This window comes from Protomyctophum parallelum (genome assembly GCF_964188405.1).
Source record: "Protomyctophum parallelum genome assembly, chromosome: 11".
Classification (NCBI taxonomy): Eukaryota; Metazoa; Chordata; class Actinopteri; order Myctophiformes; family Myctophidae; genus Protomyctophum; species Protomyctophum parallelum.
The window spans coordinates 43,525,244-43,547,681 of NC_139707.1; the positions used below are offsets into that span (position 1 = coordinate 43,525,244).

At 42.0% G+C, this 22,438-nt stretch overlaps 2 protein-coding genes across 2 annotated transcripts in view; one reads left to right on the forward strand and one right to left on the reverse strand.

The window, feature by feature from the left end:
* Window positions 1-749: 749 nt before the first annotated feature.
* ecrg4a (ECRG4 augurin precursor a) lies at window positions 750-6,513 on the forward strand (the record flags this gene model as incomplete). The annotated part of the gene is made up of 4 exons (XM_083776812.1): window positions 750-979; window positions 3,816-3,863; window positions 4,533-4,702; window positions 6,499-6,513. Exons 1-4 carry the CDS (start codon window positions 910-912, stop codon window positions 6,511-6,513), a joined length of 303 nt encoding a protein of 100 aa, XP_083632938.1. The 5' UTR covers window positions 750-909.
* Window positions 6,514-8,326: 1,813 nt separating this feature from the next.
* uxs1 (UDP-glucuronate decarboxylase 1) overlaps window positions 8,327-22,438 on the reverse strand; it is a 45,884-nt gene continuing 31,772 nt past the window's right edge. The window contains exons 10-15 of the mRNA XM_083777543.1: window positions 20,950-21,069; window positions 19,879-19,922; window positions 12,329-12,389; window positions 11,672-11,729; window positions 9,881-9,984; window positions 8,327-9,253 (exon numbers count right to left, since the gene is read on the reverse strand). Coding sequence (XP_083633669.1) covers window positions 9,122-9,253; window positions 9,881-9,984; window positions 11,672-11,729; window positions 12,329-12,389; window positions 19,879-19,922; window positions 20,950-21,069 — 519 coding nt within the window. The 3' untranslated portion in view covers window positions 8,327-9,121. The remainder of the gene's footprint in view (window positions 9,254-9,880; window positions 9,985-11,671; window positions 11,730-12,328; window positions 12,390-19,878; window positions 19,923-20,949; window positions 21,070-22,438) is intronic.

The window sequence follows — 22,438 nt, forward strand, 5'->3', positions numbered from 1 at the left end:
GCGTTTACCTGTCACTTGGGTGAGGGAAGTTGGACAGAGAGAGGAGGTGAGCGTGGGAGAAGACATTTCTGTTGACCGCATCTAACGCACTTTGTCACCATTAACATCCACGTTAGTTATAGCTAAAAGCCTCATGGGAACAGTTTGTAAACTTACTGAATGAATAACTGACTGAATAAACGGTCAAACTTACAGCTGGAGTGGACCTGTTTCATTTGCGTGCGCGTCATACAAGTGTCTCTTAACTCTCATGTTTAGCTCCTCGCGGCAGTGGCATTGTGGCTTACACATGTGGGAGCTTGTGTAACCATTCTAAACCTAGCTAAATTTAAAAAAGGAAGATTGCATTTCGGATCTCACAACTAATCTAAACTGCCACATTCAGTGTCATAAAAATACAATTCTCTCTAGCTTATTTAAAGGATTGAATTTAGCCCACAAAACTAACAGATTATCATATTTAAAAAAGAAAAGAAAAAACTGCATCACGTTAAGACCAGCCTGCCTCTGAGCGAACTATGGCTTGTGCCAAGTGTGCACATGCACAGGGGCCATTGAGCCAATAGGGGCCCTTGGATTCAGAATGTCCTTTAAAGTCACACTTCCAACAAGCTTTGACCTGCGCAGATAGGACTTTCCGTTCCAGGCAGAGATAATAGGGGGGGGCGCCAATTTTCACTTTAATCCTTCCCTGCCTCTGAGATGGAAAACTACCCAAAGCACACATGAATATTCACTTCGTTCAGTCCTGTATCTGTAGGATAGGAGGTAGACAACATTCCACCGCCATGGGCGAGTTTCCACTCTGAGCATCTGGCTTCCCGCCCCCTCTCTCCCTCTCTCTTCTACACCAGTGTTGTGTTTGTTGCTGCTATTTGAAGGTCGGTACCAGAGGCTGAGCGGAACACAATGGCTACTCGGCAGCTCTATTTCAGGTTAATGGGGCTTTCTGTATTGCTGGCACTGTTGGCCCTCACAGGTGAGACATACGGCACTTTTATGTCTTTACTCTGTTTTACACTTATTTTTGTGATTAGTGCTTTTGTTAATGCATCCCATGTGTATACATCCCACTGTTTCTCAACCAATAGTCCATTGACTACTAATAATTTCCTAATAATTAATAACCAGATCTTGTGCACTCCCCCCTCTTGAGATTCTAACTCCCTTTTTCTGTTGAATTTCTTGGTCTCCAACTTGTCAGTAATGTCACTACATGGATGGTCACCAGGTCATTCAGTTCAGTTTCTCAACTAGTGGAAAGAAAAATGTAAAAAAAAAATAAAAAAAATCAACAAATCCTACTAAATGCATGGTCAGGGACTACATGCAATACCTTCACGGACCACCAGTGGGCCATGACCACCTGTTGAAAACCCCTGCTCTAGATGGTAGAAATAGGTCAACAATACAAATGATGCCAGTTTTACTTCCATACAGGTGGACTACACAATATAATTAAGAAATTAATCACATTAAGCTCTGTGGCATCATGTAGGCTATACAAAATGAGCAGAGCAGGCTCAGTTCATCTCCATTTTGGATCAAGACTATAGACCCTTTCATGACGACACCAGGCCCAGGAAATGAATCCCAATGCATTTTTCCCATAGACATTTCAAAAAGTATTTATTTAAAGACCTTTTAAGCGTCGTACGAAGCCAACTCGAGTCGTGACAAATCATGACAACACACACAATATTTTGGACCAAACAAATAATTACAAAGAAGAAAAACAAAACAAAAAAGTGTTAACCTGCCGTTTTTTTCTACTTTCAAATTTTTTGTTTGGCCCAAAACATTAGCGTTTATTTAAGAGTTGGGTTTGTCCGCGGCGTAAACGTCTTTAAATAAATACTTTCTGAAAAGTCTATGACTTCCCAAGGTGCTTCATGCACAAAGACTGCTCAACTGTGTTTCAATTGGCTCTGTGCATGACTGTAGTTCCCTTTTGCAGAAGGAAACCTTCATATGCGTTTCTCATTCAAAAATGCTGCTGAGACAAACTGACTTGGAACATGAAACGTGAATCTTCTGGAAAAGGGAACTACAGACACGCACAGAGCCTGATCAAAGACATTGCGCATTACAGTATCTAATGAAATACAGAAAAACACCTCACCTCTCAGGTACTGGGAATGTCAGTGCAGGATTATCAGACGGTGTCAACAACAACAGTCCGTTAATGACTACATAGTGAGGATGTTACAGAAAGGCTTTCAGTGCATATAAACCCCTCATTGCAAAGACAAATGCATATTTGAGGGTTCAGTGGTACAAAAACCTTTATAGGCACTGCTCAACAGAGGATGTGGAGAAATGTATTTTGTTAGAACGGTGCTCCATCACTTTCATTTTAAGTTCCAGAGACTTGTACAATCTATGCCAAGGCACACTGAAGCTGTTTTGGCAGCTTGTGGCGGCCAAATACCTTACTAAGACACTGTTGTTTTTTCCTGAAATTACTCACCAGTCTGTGGGTTGGCTCTTGGCTGGGCAGCTGGCAGGTAATGCGGTCCTCTCTCTGAGAGAGAAAGAGAGAGAGAGAGAGAGAGAGAGAGAGAGAGAGAGAGAGAGAGAGAGACACACACACACACACACACACACACACGTCTTTGTCATGTGATTGGTTTAAATCAGGAGACAAGGAATCAATGGCTAATGGGGGAGGATTATAAGCCGATTTTCTAAATGTGTCATTTTCAGCGAGCAACACTGTAAATAAATGAGTCAAGTACAGCAGGTACAAATCTGCAAAGTGTGACTTTAGTTTAGATGTAAATGTAACTTATTCATACCCTGCTGAGATACTGTTCTGTTTGTTGTTACACTGCTTTATTTACTGGGAGAGAAACAGAGAAACACTCCTGCAAACAATTTCCTCTAAATACCTCCATGTGTAACATTAAAATGTAATTGTGTGTGTGTGTGTGTGTTCAGGGTATCTTCTCTTAGGCTACTATTAGAATCCGCAAGGCGCCCGGTGTTTATCCGTTCGCCTCTTCGCGGCACACCAGTATAGTGCAATTCTCTTCAAACTTTGCACAAATGTATGTTACAAGTTGGGACATTCAATAGGTTAGCTTTCATTCAACGATCATATCATTTTTTCACTTTGATAAAAATTAAAGTCGTTCCTCTGCCTGTGCAATCTTGTCCAGTAGGCGGCTGGCTCTACTGTGTACAGAGAGCCATGGCATTCACGTCAACAGAGCAGCACTGAGCTTTAATACCTCCGTTCATGGGTAAAGGCTCATTCATGGTCTGGATTTTCGGTGGTGAGGTGACCACCGAACTACAACATGACGTCACGAGCCGCGGTGAAGAGCAACCCACCGCCCCAGCCCTATTTTTACTCACCACCGCTCAACGTTATTTCAGCTCCGGTGGTCAGCTCACCACCGAAAAACCAGACTATGAATAGGCCTTAAGATGCACGTAGGATGGGGCCAAACACCCGCAGTGCGCCTATTCTCGTTTCACAATAAATACCCACAAAAAACCAGTAAGACGCCCTGAGGGCGAGAAGCGACAGTCTTTAGTCAAGACAAAAAGGAGAGAATAGAGCCATTTAGAATTTCAGACAACCAGATATTGCTTTGTAGCTATATGTACTGTAGGCTCACATTCTGTCAAACACTGAAACTGTACGATGACACTAAATTATACTGCATGTGCATTTGTGTGCATCTTCTAGGAGGGCTTCAGCTGACTGGATGTATTATATAGTATTTAGTAAAGCAGATCAACCTGATCGTATGTAATTCATTTGTCTCAATGAAACATGGCAGTCCTCATTAACTCTCTGTTGACAGATGTTTCCAGTGAAAGCAGCCTGCTCAAGATCTTGAGGAAGAGAGATGGTAACACTCACATTATACTTGCTACATTCAGGCTCAGTTCAATGTCGTCAATCTTTTTTGCACACATTTCACATGCTTTTGTCCACTCATTCACACCTAAGACACACTTGTGTCCTGTGTCTTCTGTGTGTCATGGCCACCTCAATGCATTTCCAATGGGAGTCACATGGTTTGATGACACAACCTTGTTGCATGGCTGTCTTCTGCCCTCCTCCCCATGCAACAAGGTTGTGTCGGCCATGACACACAGAAGACACAGGACACAAGTGTGTCTTGCGTGTGTCTAGAGCCAAATTCCAATACCCAATATCTCGGCCACTCGCTCACTCACACTCGCTCACTCCAGCATGGCAAATGACGGTGAAATTGGTGACCTGCCAAATATGTGACCATCTTGTTCACACAACTATTACATGGAAGTCTTTAAATACATGGCCTAAATACAGTTAGGTTGAACTCTGCTAATGAACAAACTGCAACAATTGACATTAGGACACATTTACATTATGTGATTGTCTACACGGTTGTCACATATTTCAGCAGGTCACCAATTCCACCATAACACCACCTTGCTGGAGTGACTGAGTGAGAGTGAGCGAGTAGCTGAGATTCTGGGTATTGGAATTTGGCTTAGGTGTGACGGATATATCCTTCTGTGCTTCTCTCAAGCGGCAGACGCTGGGAATGCTCCTTCAAAGTCTGCTATAGCGGTCACTCCCTCCAAGGCTAAAGAGTTCCTGGCAACGCTGAGGAGAAGCAAAAGGAACGTCTGGGATCGCAGCAGACCAGATGTACAACAGTGGATTAGACAGTTTATGTACATGGGCTTTGACGAGCAGGTGAGTAAACTGGAACAACATATTTTGAGATGGGGGTCGGAGGCCAAATACATAATGATTCTAGGGGTCCTTGACATGAAATAGGTTGAGCACCACTGACATAGAAACATAGGTTTTTCAGAAAACGGTCATGATTTAGAAGACATTTTTAAATGGGTTAAAAGGAATACTAATAAGGAGGTAGAGTGGTCACCTTGTTTCTGTCTCCTGAGTTTGTTTCCCCATGGGTACTGTTCAGTAGCAGCTGCCTTGCTCCTAATAGTTAGGATGGGTTACATGCATAGGTACAATATGTGCAAATGTATTGTTGTATTTGCACCAAGTTGCAACACAATATAAACAAAAATGTCAGATTAATGCATAATTTGGAATAAGTTTTTCTTACAGACTTTGGCTTAAATAGTAGTGTGCCCAAGAAATGACTTATTTTCTATCAATTATACACCCCATCACGAAGCCTTGAATTCGTCGAGATCTTTTTTGTCGTCGCACTCCTGAGCCAATAATTTGATGACTGGCAGAGACTGAGTCTCCATATATTGAGTCACTCCGCCAGTCAGGAAATTATTAGTGGCACTTGAAATCTATTTTTGTTTTGGAAAACCTTGCCTACAATTATTGTTCAACATTAGTAGCCTACGCACAAGTTCATGAACAGTGAATTTACAGCCACTGGCTCTGTGGGTGTCTACACTCACCACTCCTCAATTACTTTCACTTTGGCCCCTTTTCCACCAGTTGGTTCCCAATGGGAACCGGTTCAGTTCTTTTTGGTTTTTAGTCCATGAGCCAGAGCTCCAAAATTGAAACGTTAATTATGAATTGAGTGGGCAAAACCATACCTATATTAGATTGTTATCACCATGAAACTTCCCCAATTGAGTACTTACACGAAGACAATGATTTATTGTATTACAAATTTTACATTTTTTAATATGCAAATGAGGCATTATGTAGGAAAATATGCAAAATAATCGAAAATATGAAAAAGCTACTACTGTGGAAGGGTTATCATGTATTTATTTACTTGTATTGATCCTATAAACAATTTAATATAGTTGTATAGTTCGTCCACAAATGTTGGACCTCTGGCTCAACAAAAAAACCAAAACCAAAAAGAACTGAACCGGTTCCCACTGGGAACCAACCGGTGGAAAAGGGGTCTTTGATAGCCTTGTTTAAACTCCTTTTCGTTTTAAGCCATCTCGGCGTGCAGTAATTTGATTTGACTGACTGAATGATTTGAATACAGCTCGATAAATAATAATTGGCCTATACGTACATGGCCTGCGTACAGTATCTGCATGTGGTTGTTGGGGGGGCAGCAATATTTTGACATTTGAATACTTTTAGATAGGAGAGTGTAGACAGGAATCCTAGACACAATAAGAGGGGACTCAACGGAGTCTTTCGGTTTTTGGTCACATCATTGGTTAAGAACAGCAGAGCTGAGGAATTCACAAGGGACAGCAGGACATGGAGGGGACTGGAGGGGGGAATGGAGGCCACTTGTGGCTTCCATTCCCTCCTTCAGCCAGCAGCATGTAATCAAAGGCCCCCATGGATCTGGAGTTTGACGCCATTTGCCATTGCTGAAAAAAAAAAATACAGAAAATTCACATTTTCTGTATTTTCAAATACAGAAAATACGCATTTTCTGTATTTTCAAATACAGAAAATACGCATTAAAATACACATTTTCTGTATTTTCAAATACAGAAAATACATATTTCAAATACATGTATTTTAAATACCACCCATCTCTGTGCATGCGCATACCCTCTATTGCTCTCCAGTGTGGAAACAAATAATGTTTCCCTGTTACTTTGAGTGAGCAGTACCAATGTTAGTCAGTGACATTTATATATATATATTCTCTACTATAGCATACTGTACATCAGGGGTATTCAATTAGATTAGGCCGGGGGCCACAACTGTAGAATTATTGTGTGTGGGGGGCCGCACAGTGTGCGCGCGAAGCGCGGAAATTTGTGGGTTCTCAAAATGCTTTTTGTGCTCAAACACGAAGATTTATGTATATTTCCGCACAGTAATGAGCAGGATAATATGTCTATACAGGTATATGCCACCTTAGAATAGATGTAGGCCTAGACCTATTTGACAGTGCATAAACAGCATTGCTTTGACATTAACGACTGGACGGACACACACACACACACACACACACACACACACACACACACACACACACACACACACACACAAACAGACACACACACACACTCACTCTGCTGTGGGCAGTTCAGAAACCCGTCCACGACCACCAGTGACATCATCGTTAGGCAGATTGTTTTTTAAACAAGATTTATTTACGTGAGAATAGTTTATCAGACTATAAAGATCAGATTACATAGAGCAGTGATTCCCAAAGTGGGGTTCGGGGTCCGGGGACCCCCAGGGTCCTGGAGGCAGTTCCAGGGTGTCCCCAGGGAAATGATGGTTTGGAACCAAATGGACCCTTATGGGTCTGTAACTGTGTACAAATGGAACCAAATGGACCCTAACAGGGTTTATTATTGTGAGAATGATGGCTTCCATTTTCGCATTGCAACTTTTCAGGACTAGAAAGCCTGCAGTTTCTATTAGCTTGGATTCTCCATTGATGTCACTGTTGGGTGGGTTTCTGAACTGCCCACAGCCCTCCTATGTGACACAGACCGAGTAGAAAAAAACGTGTCATTTTATCATGATTATTAGTGAGGACCTATTATATGAAGATAGGTTGAAAAGTGGTCCTTTAATGATTACCGTCATTATGGTAATCAAACAATTAATGTCGCACACACCATACCTGTAACTCTTATTATCCCTCTTATTATTCTCAAAAAAAAAAAAAAAAAAAAAAATGTTTTTTTTTTTTTTTTTTTTTTTTTCAAAATTCTTCCAGGGGCCACAATGGGGCGCTCCGCGGGCCACATGTGGCCCGCGGGCCGCCAATTGAATATCCCTGCTGTACATCATACCATTCTGTCCCACCAACAATGTAAATCGAAGAGGACAAATTAAAATGCCAATGTTTTTCCATAACGAACACCGTTGTCTCTCTGCTCTATTAATAACTCTAAATCAGTGCCTGTGTGTACAGTATGTAAGCATGTTCAAATTCCTGTGTTTGCTGAGTTTTCCAACAAAGGATTCTTGTAAATAAAGACGGAAGGCTCCACTGTCTCATTCCACTGCACCTCACGAACAGAGAAGCTTAACGATGCCACCTGGGAATGGGATTCAACAGGTCAAGCCTGTGTGCGCACGCACAGACACACACAACCAGTGTTGTTTTCGTCGACTAAAACTAAGACGAAAAATGTCCGTCGACTACCTTTTTCCACCGATAAACTAAATGAAAACTAAGCTACGATGACGTAGTTAGGAAGGGAAGACGAGACGTTAGGACTAGTGGAAAAGAGATCCAGTATAAGTCATTTCTTATTTAGTCGACTAAAACTAGACTAACACTAAAACATTCCAGGTGACTAAAACTAAATGAAAGCTATTCAAGAGACTATGACTAAATCTAAAATCTAAATTTGCTGACAAAAACAACACTGCACACAACTCAGAAAGGAACAACAATGGAGAAAGCAAACGAGCTAAATCTATATATACTGTATATAATGGATTTTTTTTAATTAAAATAGCATTTGCACCTGAAACTGATTATAAGATTCACGGTTTTGACATTTTATCTTTCACAAACGACCATGGGATTGGTGATTTCTTCAAACAAATGCAATGATCCATTGACAGTCTTTCCTCTGCAGGTGCTTGAGGTGTCACAAGTTGTCCAATCCTGCAGCATGCTGCAAGACACTAGTGTTTGATGCACCTCAAAAGACAGAGAGAGAAGGGACAACTTTCCCTCTGGCAAAAAAACCCCCAGAATCTTCTGTAGTCGTGGGTGAGTTACTCCCTCAGAGACACAACACAGCATGAAATAATTAAAACCAAAATGAAACAAAAACACTGGCACACACTGCGAGCGTTAACACTTTTCCCAATGCGACATTTATAAATAGCAAAAAGCGTAAATTCACAAAAGAATACCCAAACGTCCCCCTACCCTGGTGTTTCTCGTGTTTTTTAGTTCCAGGACCCCCCCCGAGGGCCATGGTGCGTCCGTGCGACTTTCATGTCCCTGGGAGGGAAGCCCTTATTCTGTTGGCTCCCTGTGAAGAAAAAAAAAAAACAACAACCGAAAAAACGCCAGCAAAACAGCAACGCCATTGAGCAGATGCCGTCTCAGGGACTCAAGACTTTTTATCTCGGCCGTCTTGAAACACACAGAGTTCCACAGAGTGCACTTCTTCTATTCCAGCAGAATTGCCCTTCAAAGAGTACAAGAGTCCTACATTCCTTCACTGCTGCAGGAGTCTTTAATGGTGGCAACGCTAGCGGTCCTCAGTTGTGTCTGGGCCGTCCTTTCTTCATGCGGGCCGCTTTGGGTTTGGGGATGTACTGGTTGTTGGCCTGGTGCTCCAGCTCTCTACTGAAATACTGAATGGTTTTATTCAAGCCCTCCTCCAGGGGCACCTGTTAACACAGACGAGGCTTCTTATTGGCGAGACAGTGATCAGTGCAACAACACTTGTACTCTGTAGCAGTGGGGGGGGAAAAGTACTCAATTGTTTTACTTAAGTAAAAGTACCAATACTGCAATCTAGAACTACTTCGTTACAAGTAAAAGTATGGAATTGAAAATGTACTTGAGTAAAAGTACAAAAGTATCTACTTAAAGTACTAAAAGTAAAAGTGCTCATATTGCAGAATGTCCCATTTCACAAGTTCAAAATGTGTACAAAATCTATTGAAAATAGCAGATCTACAAGCTCACAATGCGTCGCGTTGCGACACATTGTGTGCTTGTAGATCGGCTATTTTCAAAAGGCCGAAATGTATAGGGTTGAAGTGGTTACTGTATGTTTTCTAATCAAAATTAAAATCTCCAAAGTAACTGGTAACTAAAGTTTTCAAATAAATGTAGTGGAGTAAAAGTAAAACATTTTGGCTAAAAGTACTGGAAGTACAGTACTTAAGTAAAAGTACTTACTTTCCACCACTGCTCTGTAGCATACCTAAAACTATTCAACATGAAGTGCAGGGCTAGCATAATTATCAACCTAAATAAAAGTCCAAACATTGTCATTATTGTGCACATACCACAGGTTCCCAACCAAGCATCATCTTGGCTTTGCGTATGTCAGGTCGTCGCCTTTGTGGGTCGTCTTGGTTCTCTGGAAGGAACTGGATCTCACTTTGGCTTACTGTGTGTGTGTGTGTGTGTGTGTGTGTGTGTGTGTGTGTGTGTGTGTGTGTGTGTGTGTGTGTGTGTGTGTGTGTGTGTGTGTGCACACGCATATGTTGCATTCAGGCACAAAATAAAGAGATGGAAGAGAGCCATTGTTAACACAAATTAGACCCATACATCTTAGATAATCAACAATCTTTTGACAACGTTGAGTGACAACACTCAACATACTGCACTTAACTTAACAGATTAAAGCAGCTGCTGTTCTTCCTTTCTCAATCAATAACATAACATAATGATAACCTGAGTACCGATAGCTGGAATTAGAGAGTTCAATGAGATAGAGGCTAAGATGGAAAACAGATGTGGTTCTCAAATGAGTTTGAGAACCACCAATCAGTTTTTCGTGCAATGGATTCAGAATCATGAAAACCCCCTAGTTTGACATGTCACATGATCTACAAGTTCATTTCCTGGAACAACATATTTTCAGATGGGGTCGGGGGCCAATTACGTATAGTTTTTGGTGTCCTTGAGATGAACATTTTGAGAACCACTGACATTTAATTTTGTAGAATCTGATGTCCGGTCTAAATGGGTTAAAGCATAATGAAAATTTGAAAAATGTGCCTTATATGGGTTTTAAAGTACCACTTCTCAACCTATCTTCATTGAATTGGTCCTCACTAATGTTCATGTTAAAATACCACACTTCTTTTCTACTCAGTCTGTGTCTCTTAGGAGGGCTGTGGGCAGTTCAGAAACGCGTCCAGCAGTGACATCAACGTTAGGCAGATGTTTTTTTAAACTACATTTTAAAAATATATATTTAGATTTGTATTATCGTGAGAACGATGGCTTCAAAGTCAAAGTCAAAAAATGTGTTCTCCGCATTTGACCTATCTCTTGGAGCGGTGAGCCGCAGCCAAGGAGCGGTGAGCTGCAGCGTGCGCCGTGCTCGGGAATCTTTTGATTAGTAGATTTGACCCCCACCCCAATCCAACCCTTTGATGCAGAGTGTCAAGCAGGGAGGCATTGGGTCCCATTTTTACAGTCTTTGGTATGACCCGGCCGGGGATCGAACCCCGACCTCCCAGTTTCAGGGCGGACACTTAAACCACAAGGCCACTGAGCTGGCTTCCATTATGGCCTTGCAACTTTTCGGGAATAGAAAGTCTGTAGTTTGTATTAGCTTGAATTCCCCATCGTTGATGTCACTGGTGGACAGTTTTCTGAACTGCCCACAGCCCTACCATGACCATACCAAGTACAGCGGCAGCGGTGGCCGAGTGGATTGCGGAGCGGGCTAGATATCGGAAGGTCGCCAGTTCGAATCAGCGGTCCGACACGTTAAAATTACCACCGTTGAAGTGCCCTTGGACAAGGCATTGAACCACTACCATGAAATGCTCCATGTGGGCCTGGCTGTAAACAAGTATCTGATGCTTAGTCCAGTTACCCTTGGTAAACTTGATTTACCAGAACGCATTTCTTCTTCTTTCTTCTTCAGTAGGATTTCTTTTTGGCATTTTATGAGCATTAGTGAGGACCAATTATATGAAGATAGGTTGAAAAGTGATGAAGTGGTCCATAAAAGGTACCCCAACATTCAGCAGCATAGGAGGGAAAAAAAAGATATCGGCAGATGGACATTAACCGATAAAATAGGTGTCAGGAATATAGGAAAAGCTCTTGACACTTACCGACAAGACTTTTGATGAGTTGGGCAAACTCCAATATGGTGTGTTCTTCTGGATTCCCCTGTGAACAGAAAATAGAGCCAGGATCTGAACATTAGCAAACGGGTAAGGTACAGATAGGCGCATGCTGGCCTGAACCAGGATTAACCAGTACAGAAGAAATCACACTTGTGTGAAGTGAGGGTTTGAATCATTACAAACACAACACAAAGCTGTGCATAGAACTGTGCAATAGAGCTGTGGTCGAAAACAAACAGACCCTTATAGGTCTGTAACTCGGAGAGTGAACAAATGGAACACAATGGTATATGTTCTGTTCTATTTTGTACACTCTTGGGAGTTATGGGGTGGTGTGGCCTCATTGGGCCCATATTTTGGGTGGAATTTTCCAGATTTAGTAGTCTGATTCAGTAACCTTTGTTTGTCTACATTTTGCGGAGGGCCTCTCTTTCTCAAGTCTGCTCGGATGCATGATGGGACAAAAAAAAAAGCTTGCTGTATGTCATTAGTCTTATTCTAGACTACAAATGTGGGAGGTTTGGAAAATTCCTTTACACCCAAAATATGGATGTAAACAGATTAGTGAATCGGGGCCCTTGAAATGAAGACGTTTGAGAAGCACTGGTACTGAAGGACCCACATGCTGAAGAATGTGCTCACCAGGTTGACAGGGCTGCTGATGTTACTGTTCATCAACAACACAAGGCCGTTCACCAGATCACTGCAGTGGAACAGACGGGGGAAAAAAAGAGGGACATTATGTGATGTTTATTGTCTGTAGAGCTGAACTAATTGACTGCCACTGACGAAAGATTACGTCATAAAGCTCTGGAGGTCCACAGCACAGAGATATATATATATATATATATATATATATATATATATATATATATAAGAAAGCTAGATGGCTCACCCGCACTGCTGGCCAATGACAGCATTGTGTCTATGGGGCATGTACTTTTTAAATAACCATAACTTGCTTAATTTTCAACCGATTTTCAAACGGTTTGGTTTGTTATAAGCTTCAGACGTCTGCATATTTATATGCTTTTATATGACATTTTTATAAAATAAATTAACTCATTTAAGCATCCTGAATCATAGCCACGTTGATAACGTTTGTATTAAACCAACCCGTTTGTAAATCGGTCAAGATTTGAGCGAGTTATGACATACTGTACATACTGTAGCCCCTCAGCAAGATGGCCACCGGGTGAACTACGTCAGAGACTCCGCCTTGAGCCATCTAGCCTTTATATATGTATATGGTCCACAGTGCCAATGACTAGAAATATGTCATTTTGTTTTCCATGGTTTTACACTAGATGGTGCTCTTCCTCAGCCATATATGGAACCAGGAAATCACATGATCGCTAAAAATCCACACCCATTCTAGAACATTTTCTTTCTTCAGATGCTCTCCTGGGCAGCTGCTCTTACCGATCCGCCATTATTATGGGATTTTCAACGGAGAAATACAAAGGATTGGCAGTTGGCACGGCCGTTTGAGTCTTTTGAAGGGCCAAGGCCCTGTAATCATCAACGGTCAGGGGATCAATTTTAGTGGACATCACTGGCACTGGGTGAATTAAATAATGATTTACTCAAGCATTGAATGAGTGTAGGTACAGTATGTGTTCGACATACAGTACAGAGAGCAGCCGGGAAGCATCAGAGGAAATATTAATCATTTAATTGACCGGGGTCTCCCAAGAGCTCTATACTGGTTCCACTCCCCTCTAGACCAAATCTCTTGCCTGCAAATAACAAGAACCAACATATGGGCCATTTTATACTGAAAAGCGACAAGGTTTTTTCAGTTGCAAAATCTGTTCTTGCCGTCGAGCGATGTCACACCGTATGGTTGTATAAGCTTTTAACAGCTGCATTTGTGCACGTGTAATCGTGTATGTACTGCATAATAACATGTGAACACTATGCTAATGGCAACCTCTTCAGCCTGTGTATACTGTGACCCAGTCTCAATGCCGTTTTGTCACCCTGTGGGAAAGAAACACGAGTGAAACGCAACAACAACATCTTCAGCAGACAAGAGAGAATTCCCCTGGGCTGTATGAGAGACTAATGATTTCGGGAAGACAATTGTTGCCGTGAGGCCCTCCACGATATCAATGCCCTTTCAGAAGCCATCTGAAAAAAAGTACTTATCTACTGTGTGTGCTATGTCAATGAGAGCATTGCTGCAAATGTGTCCTTGAAAGGAAAAAGCAGCAGTATGAGTCATGACCATTACTTAAATCACTTTCTCAACACAGCATGTCACTCATCTAGTATTATGACTAAGATTTATAATATTAATAATGATCAACTTTATTTATTTTTTAAGATATCTTTTTGCGGCTTATGCCTTTTATTGGTTTTTTGAAGGGACAGACAGTAGGCTGACAGGAAACGGGAGAGAGATGGGGGGAAGACATGCAGTAAAGGCCGTGTCGAACCCGCGGCACACTGCGACTGGATTACCAGTCGGGTGCCCAGACGGTTACGCCACCGCCTGGGCATATAGCACCTTTTCTTTTGACAGTGTCACAAAGTGCTTAATATAAAAACAACCGTGTTACATAACAATCAAACAGCGGGAAGAATACAATTACATTAGGAAATTAAAAGCATACATTGGTTATGGGTTTAAATGGCTTTCCTATAAAAGTGGGTCTTTAACCCATTCTGACCGGGCACCCATTTTGGTGTCAGCATCATGTTATGCTTTAGCTATTTAAAAATAGCAGATCTACAAGCTCATATCGCGCCACCGAGTGGCGCGATACGAGCTTGTAGGTCTGCCATTTTTGAAAAATCGAAGAACGACTGACATTTTTAGAATCTGATCTCAGGTCAGAATGGGTTCATCAGACCCAGTGTGTGTCCGGCGGAAACCTCGTATGAATCTGATCTCAGGTCAGAATGGGTTAATTTCGGATGGCAGGCTGTTCCAGAGCCTGGGAGCCCTTCTTGAAAAGGCCCTTCCCCCCTTTGTCACCATGTTTGTTCTAGGCACCTCTAGTAGGGCTAAGGTAGAGGACCTTAACCCATTCTGACCTGAGATCAGATTCATACGAGGTTTCCGCCGGACACACACTGGTCTGATGAACCCATTCTGACCTGAGATCAGATTAAAAAAATGTCAGTCGTTCTTCGATTTTTTCAAAAATAGCAGACCTACAAGCTCGTATCGCGCCACTCGGTGGCGCGATATGAGCTTGTAGATCTGCTATTTTTAAATAGCTAAAGCATAACATGATGCTGACACCAAAATGGGTGCCCGGTCAGAATGGGTTAATAAAACTCTTTCAGCGCCACCTGGTGGTCACCAGTTAAGGCTTTGAGTGCCAATTCTCCCATTATAAAGAAAGAAAGAATTTGTAATTCTATTATGCATGTAATGTGCATGTCATCACCTGTACACCAGATTAAGAGGAATTTTCAAAATATGACGTTTTTGGCTCTTAAACTGGTTTAATTGGCTGGTGGGGTTTAAGAATTGGGTTTATGTATTGTGGTGCCAGGCCATTCAGAGCTTTAACCCATTCTGACCGGGCACCCATTTTGGTGTCGGCATCATGTTATGCTTTAGCTATTGAAAAATAGCAGATCTACAAGCTCATATCGCGCCACCGAGTGGCGCGATACGAGCTTGTAGGTCTGCTATTTTTTTTTTAAATCGAAGAACGACTGACATTTTTAGAATCTGATCTCAGGTCAGAATGGGGTTAATCAGACCAGTGTGTGTCCAGTGGAAAACTCGTATGAATCTGATCTCAGGTCAGAATGGGTTAAAAGTCAGTATTAAAATTCTAAAATGTACAGGGAGCCAGTATAGAGAGGCCAGTACCGGGGTGATGTGTTCAGATTGTCTTGTTCCAGTGATGAGTCCTTTGGTGGACAAATATCCATACCTCAAACATACTACATGGCAGACTACATTTCTGTAAATATAGTAATGCATTTGATTGAAGGCACTGCAAATGCACTTCAAAATACATACTGTACGTATGTCATCTCTTAAAGTAGCTACAGTATAAGAAATAATGTCAACATTTAAATGAACTTCCCTTTTTTTGGTATTCAGACAGCCAGCAATGAGTAATACGCTCCCAAAAAATGTAGTCTGTGACACATCTAGGGGCCACAATCTGCATTAAAAAAAAAAACCTCATTCAAATTTTGAGAATAAATTGCTTATAGCAGCTTTAAGAGACCCGTTTTTAGATGAAAATATGTATCTGTGTTATGCTAAAGCTTTGAAATATCCAAAAATGATTTAAAATTGTGAACAGTGTCTCTGTTCATCAAAAACGTATATATACAGTACAACATAGACAATACAGTACAGTATAATGTAGGCCCACTTTACATCACACATCCTGCAAACACGCACACAGAGGTAGTTGTGTACAGAGTAGACAATATACACACACAATGGTCCAATATCACCCACTGACCACATTAGACATTCCTCCGTCTCTCTGGACCAGTCAGTCATGAATTCATGCTGCCCGAGGAAAAGCACTGAGCTGGAAACATTGCATTTTCTAATCATACCGTATCTGCAGGACCATACTGGTGGTCATTGAATACAAATCAATACTTGGGGACATACCGGTTTTTCTTTTTCATTTTGTTGGGGTTTTGAGGACTCGCATGGACGCAAACATGTCACGAATTCAAATTAAATGTGCCATTAAGTCTGAAGTGGTCACATCCACTTCCTCTCCTCTCTCTCTCTCTCTTTTACGGTTCACAACATCATCAGGTACTGTCGGAGTAAAAACCCCAATGACGGATGAATAATGAATGAAGCTGGCAATGGTCCAAAATGCTAATCTGGCCCCATAATGCCCTATAGGCTGCTTGGAGCTGGGTGAGCCTAATCTGGGTCCACGGTGTGCTGGGATCCACATCAAGTCTATTCTAAGCTTCTTACCCTTTGTGGCTCCAGGGTGGTCAGAGAGCTGGTGGGGCCAGCCTGCCTGCCTGCCTGCCTGGTGCTCCAGCCAAACCCAGCTGATGCCACGACACAGCAGGGAGCCTTTTAGCAGAGCCTATACAGCTACTAGCATAGTCCCAAGAGATCAGTGGACACTGATGGCCAGTTGGAAAGTTTTACATTGAATTAGCCATATTAGAGTACTCTGTGTGTGTGTGTGTGTGTGTGTGTGTGTGTGTGTGTGTGTGTGTGTGTGTGTGTGTGTGTGTGTGTGTGTGTGTGCGTGCATGTGCAGCACATGTATGCACACACACACACACACACACACACACATCTTATAGCCTTATCTTATCACAGACGCCGCTCACTGTTGTGAGCACACAGAGGATGCCGATGGCCACAGCAGCTCCACATGCAGTAACAAAAGGGGGCTTTGGGGAGGAACACGGCGGAGGCAAACACTCTGTTTTCCAGCGATAAAACCACAGCAGCCGCTCACTGCATGACCTCTACCTCTGTCTGTTTGTCTACAATAAGGGGGGGATACATGGGGCGTTTGCTCCTCACAGCAAATTCTCCAAACCTAAAAGGGGTTAGAAAAGACTTGGAAAAGGAAAACGGGGGGGGAAAAGCGGGAGGAGCTAGAACGGACATGGAATAGTTAAGTGAATTTGCATGAAGAAGTTGCCGTGTTATAATTTGTACCCCGTTGTCAGGCGGGGTGTGATGTTAAAAGCAGCTCAGACAAACAATGACAGGGAGGAGGGTCATATTGGATTCAAAGACCACCAATGTCTCCATTAGAGGTAATCTTGATTTGTTTACACCGAGCCTTCTTGTTATATGCTTGTTATGGGTGCATCAGTCAAATAATACTACCCCAACTAAAGTTGGTGGAATTCTACCAATGGCAGAAATAGAACACCACATAAATATTTCAATCAATCAATCAAAACAGGTACCCAGAAGAGGACCATGCCATGGCCTTTTATCTCACATCAATGCACTGATTGGCCTTGACCAGTTCACAGACAATTTCCCCCAACATGGCAACCATCCATCTGCCTCAGGGGCCCTTTCAGAAATCAACTATCCAGCAATCTAGCCATACACTCTTTCATCTTCCTCTCCATTGCCTCCAATTTAACATCATACAGTACAGTACAACAAGGCGTAAATTAGGCTCACAGGGAGAAAAACAATTACTTTCAGAAAGCAAACCGATATATCAGAAATCTAAAGTCATGATGTCAGAGAAAGATGTACGGGAAATGTGCGGTCCAAGTAGAGTTGTAACTCAAGTCCGTTTTACTGAGAATAGAGTGTTTAAGTGGTTACATTTTGGCAGAGAGGTGAAGGCAACTACCCTGGTAAACCATTCGGGTCGCGTGAATTAGTTCTCTTCCACTTTTTTTGGTTTCTGCAAAATGCCCACCCAGCGCTTGGGGCCAGACCGGTCTTCAGGAAATGTTAAGTCAAGTTCAAGTTTGAGGAGAGGTTAGGAAGTGCCTGGCTTTCAGTTGTTTATGCGGCACTAATTGAAATTATACAGGCCTCCGGTTGAAATGTTTGCTTTGACAAGATCGGGGAGCTTCAAATGAGGACTTCAGTCTGTATAAATCTCTTCTCTCCAAAGAGCAACTTTGAGGAGAGCAGTTTGTGCCTGCAGCTGCCAGTTGCCAGTTGACAGAGTGATAGATGAAGATTACCGTCAGCGTCAACACACGAGCCAGTGAGTGCTCTTTCATATCCATCCATACACACACACACAAAATGGAAACTCCTTTCGGTCAATGCAAATTCAAACATGCACCAGAAAACACGCCACATGACCATTCACGCTCATCCATTGCCAATACCAACTGTTATTAAATCCCATGAACCTGGCACACAGTGGCAGGGTTTGCATGCAAAGACTGCTAATTTTCAAATCAACACCGCCTCCCTGCCTTTTGAATAGAACTCAATTACTAGCAAAGCACTGATAATCCCATCAAACGCATCAAATGCGAGTCTGCGTCGGGGGAGAGACATGCTGTTAAATGCAGATGTGTGTTCCCTTGCAATGTTTTGGCACGCATGCACAGACGCACGCACACACGTAGAACAAATGCGCATTAACCTATTTAGGCCTGACATCAATATTTAAAAACTGTCTTCTAAATCATGACAGTTTTCTGAAATATAGTGGTGCTCAATATTTCATGTCAATGTCATTGGCCGCCGACCCCAATCTGAAAATATGTTGTTCCTGCTATAACTCTTGCTCAGCATTTGCGTCTATGTGACCCATAGCATAATTATGTGAATAAGCAATGCCAATGTTGGAAAATAGAAAGATTTAAATTAATGTTGGGTCAGCTGCCCTGGTTCAAGAATGCTGAATTTCTCTCATAGAAACATTTTCCCATTATCGCCACCAATTATGCACAACTGGACTCTGGACAAAACAGGATCTGAAGGTCCCGGAGGGCACTTGCCTGGAATTCCCTGCATGTGTGGAAATCTGACATGGGAGAAGACCTCAAGAGGCGGCTGTTCGTAGCTACAGTGAAGTCAGTATACAGCCGTATGGGGCCGAGCCACGGCCAACAGGAAAGGGCCCTGGATGTAGTCTGCACAATGAATGCTACAAATGGCACTAGGGGCTCCATTTTCGTCACCGCTAAACCCCTTATCCCTAAACTTCTTTGCCTTTTTTACTATTTTGAAAACCATTTTTTAATAGTTCAACTAGCCAATCTACATTGACACGTTGTGAGCTTCTAGACTGGCCATTTTAACTATTCAAAAATGTTTGCAAAATAGTAAAAAAAAAAAAGGCGAAGAAGTTTAGGGATAAGGGGTTTAGCGGTGACGAAAATGGAGCCCTAGGTGTCACATGGACAGACCACATTAGAAAACCTACCACGGGTCACAGACAAAGTCAGAGAGATAAGGATAAGGCTGGCTGGGCACTACATCAGGCACCCGGAACTGGTGGCAAGCAAATTGAAGAGCAAACTGTAAGAGCCAACCCAGGGTACAGCCAGGCAAGGAAGTACTATGTACAGTAGATGGACTATAGCAGAGCCAACAACACCGTCTCAAGACCCTGATGCCAGACAGGAGGGAGTGGAAGGCAGCGATTAAGGAGTCCCGAGTTGATCCCATCGAATCACAAGCGTAACTGTTACAGAAGGTTACACAATTTGGTGTAACGCCTTAAGAGTTAAATTTACACTCAAAAAGTATTTTGTATAGCTTAAATAAAGGGACTTACCTTACATACTGAAATGCTCTCGTCTGTGATCCTGTACCATATACCTAGGAAGAAGAAGAAGAGAGCGATTCGATTGCATTATATATTATATAAGGATATGTAATGACAAGGCCTATTTATCTATCGCGATTCCGCCAGAGCTCAACCCCAATTAAAGTAAGATAAAATCCTGTAAACTCCATTTACTTCCAAGTAATGTAGTAAAGCTATATTAAATGAAAGGCAAAGACATAAACTTGTTGCATGTTATATATTCTGTATATACCATTAGTAGACAAATTATTATAGATTAATAAAACTATATAAAACTAGTCCCTTTCTAACATTTAGTCTAGTTTTTATTCGTTGACCAAATTGTCAGTACATTTAGTCTCAGTTTTAGTCATCATAGCTTAGTTTTCATTTACTAGTTTCCATGTAGTTTTCGTCTTAGTTTTAGTCGACGAAATCAACACGGATTCCCTTCTAGCGTACCAGTGCGTACCAGCACAGGTACACACACACACCAGTGGTTGGGAACCTCTGATGCACTACTGGTATTCACAGAGTGTATGGTCATGGTGTTGTGTGCGGGCACCCCACACTTTGTCTTTCTTTTATCTGTATTGTACTGTGTTTTTGTATGGACGTGGTGTTGGGTGCCTGCACATATGCACACATGGCATCAACGCATGGTGTTGTGTGCAGGCGCCCTACACTTTGTCTTTCTTTTATCTGTTGTACTGTGTTTTTGTATGGACGTAGTGATGGGTACCTGCACATATGCACACATGGCATCAACGCATGGTGTTGTGTGCAGGCGCCCCACACTTTGTCTTTCTTTTATCTGTTGTACTGTGTTTTTGTATGGACGTAGTGATGGGTGCCTGCACATATGCACACATGGCATCAACGCATGGAGTTGTGTGCAGGCGCCCTACACTCTGTCTTTCTTTTATCATTCACTTTTTAAGAGCCTGCCCAGGGACTACAGATGAAATTTAGCTTTGGCTAACTCTGGCCCATTTATACATTGATGTGAAAATTGACATGTTGATTAATGAGCTTTGTCCCTGTCAAATAAATAAATACCGTGAGAGGTTCTCCCTGCAGTGCCTGCAAAATGAAGTTGCTGACGACACGTCCATCATTCATATGCATCCGTGAGCCAAACGTGTTGAATATTCGTGCCACTCGCACCTCCACCCCTTCCTGTGGGCAAAGAAACTAGGATTTAACCCATTCTGACCTGAGATCAGATTTATACGAGGTTTTCCACTGGACACACACTGGTCTGATGAACCCATTCTGACCTGAGATCAGATTCTAAAAATGTCAGTCGCTCTTCGATTTTTCAAAAATAGCAGACCTACAAGCTCGTATCGCGCCACTCGGTGGCGCGATATGAGCTTGTAGATCTGCTATTTTTCAATAGCTAAAGCATAACATGATGCTGACACCAAAATGGGTGCCCGTTCAGAATGGGTTAACAACAACAATTTTGAAGAGCGATTTATCAGCAAAAAGCAATTGGACAGTTTCTAAGAAAACATTTGAAACTTTCCGGGATCAATACAAGTTATAATTAAAGATACTGGTCAAATATTCTTTTTAATGAACTACACATTTACTGAACCGTCTAGGACAGGGATTTTCAAAGTGAAGCACCCCCCACACACACATTAATCTCCTCTTTGGTCTGCCATCTGGAGTTAACCGGGACTGACCAAACAAAGAAAATAGAAAATCTCTTAGCAGTCCTCAAGGTATTGGCATCCACATACTACTGCAAATACTCTTCTTCTCCTGTTAAGGCAAAACACACAGCAGCAGCAGGCTCCAAGAAGAATATTTGCAGCATGTATATATGCATTTGATTAGGAGGAATTGGGAAATCTTTATTGTTCTCTCTGTCTCTCCCTTTGAGTAAACATGCAATACGCTCATTTTCAACACATGTTTACTGAATAGACATTTGGAAGATTAGGCTCAATCAACTCAAAAGAGAATAGCCACCTGGCAAGTGTAATGATAGAGCCAAGATATAAAGTCCTTGAATTAAACTCAAAGTAAAATAAATCTCTTTTACAACGGATGGAGCTCGATACCTGATAACCGAAAAAAACACTAAGCTTATCAAGTACCCGTTATCAATAAGCTTTCGGCTTATCAAGCCTGTTATCGAGCCTAGCGGCCCACGACATCATTAAACAATCAAGACAAGAGGCGATCAAGAAATAAATAAATGTAATCATCCATGCTGGCACAAACATGTAGTTCTAAACGTGTGTTTACCCGACAACCAGCGCTGTCCGGGTAAACAAGATTACACTTTTAAAGTGACGGTATACACACATTAACCAGTTAACAGTTAATATCATTTTCCAAAAGTAAAAAAGGTCAATTGCGTTCCGTCTGTTAGAAAAGTACTGTATTTGAAGGCCCTATAGTAAAAGATACTGGTTCTGTTCAGAATGTATTATCGTCTCCCATCTTTCCATAATATAATAGAAAGTCCTCGATAGTGGGCTCGATAAGCCTGATCGACAAGGTGCTCGTTATCATAACTTATCGATACGAA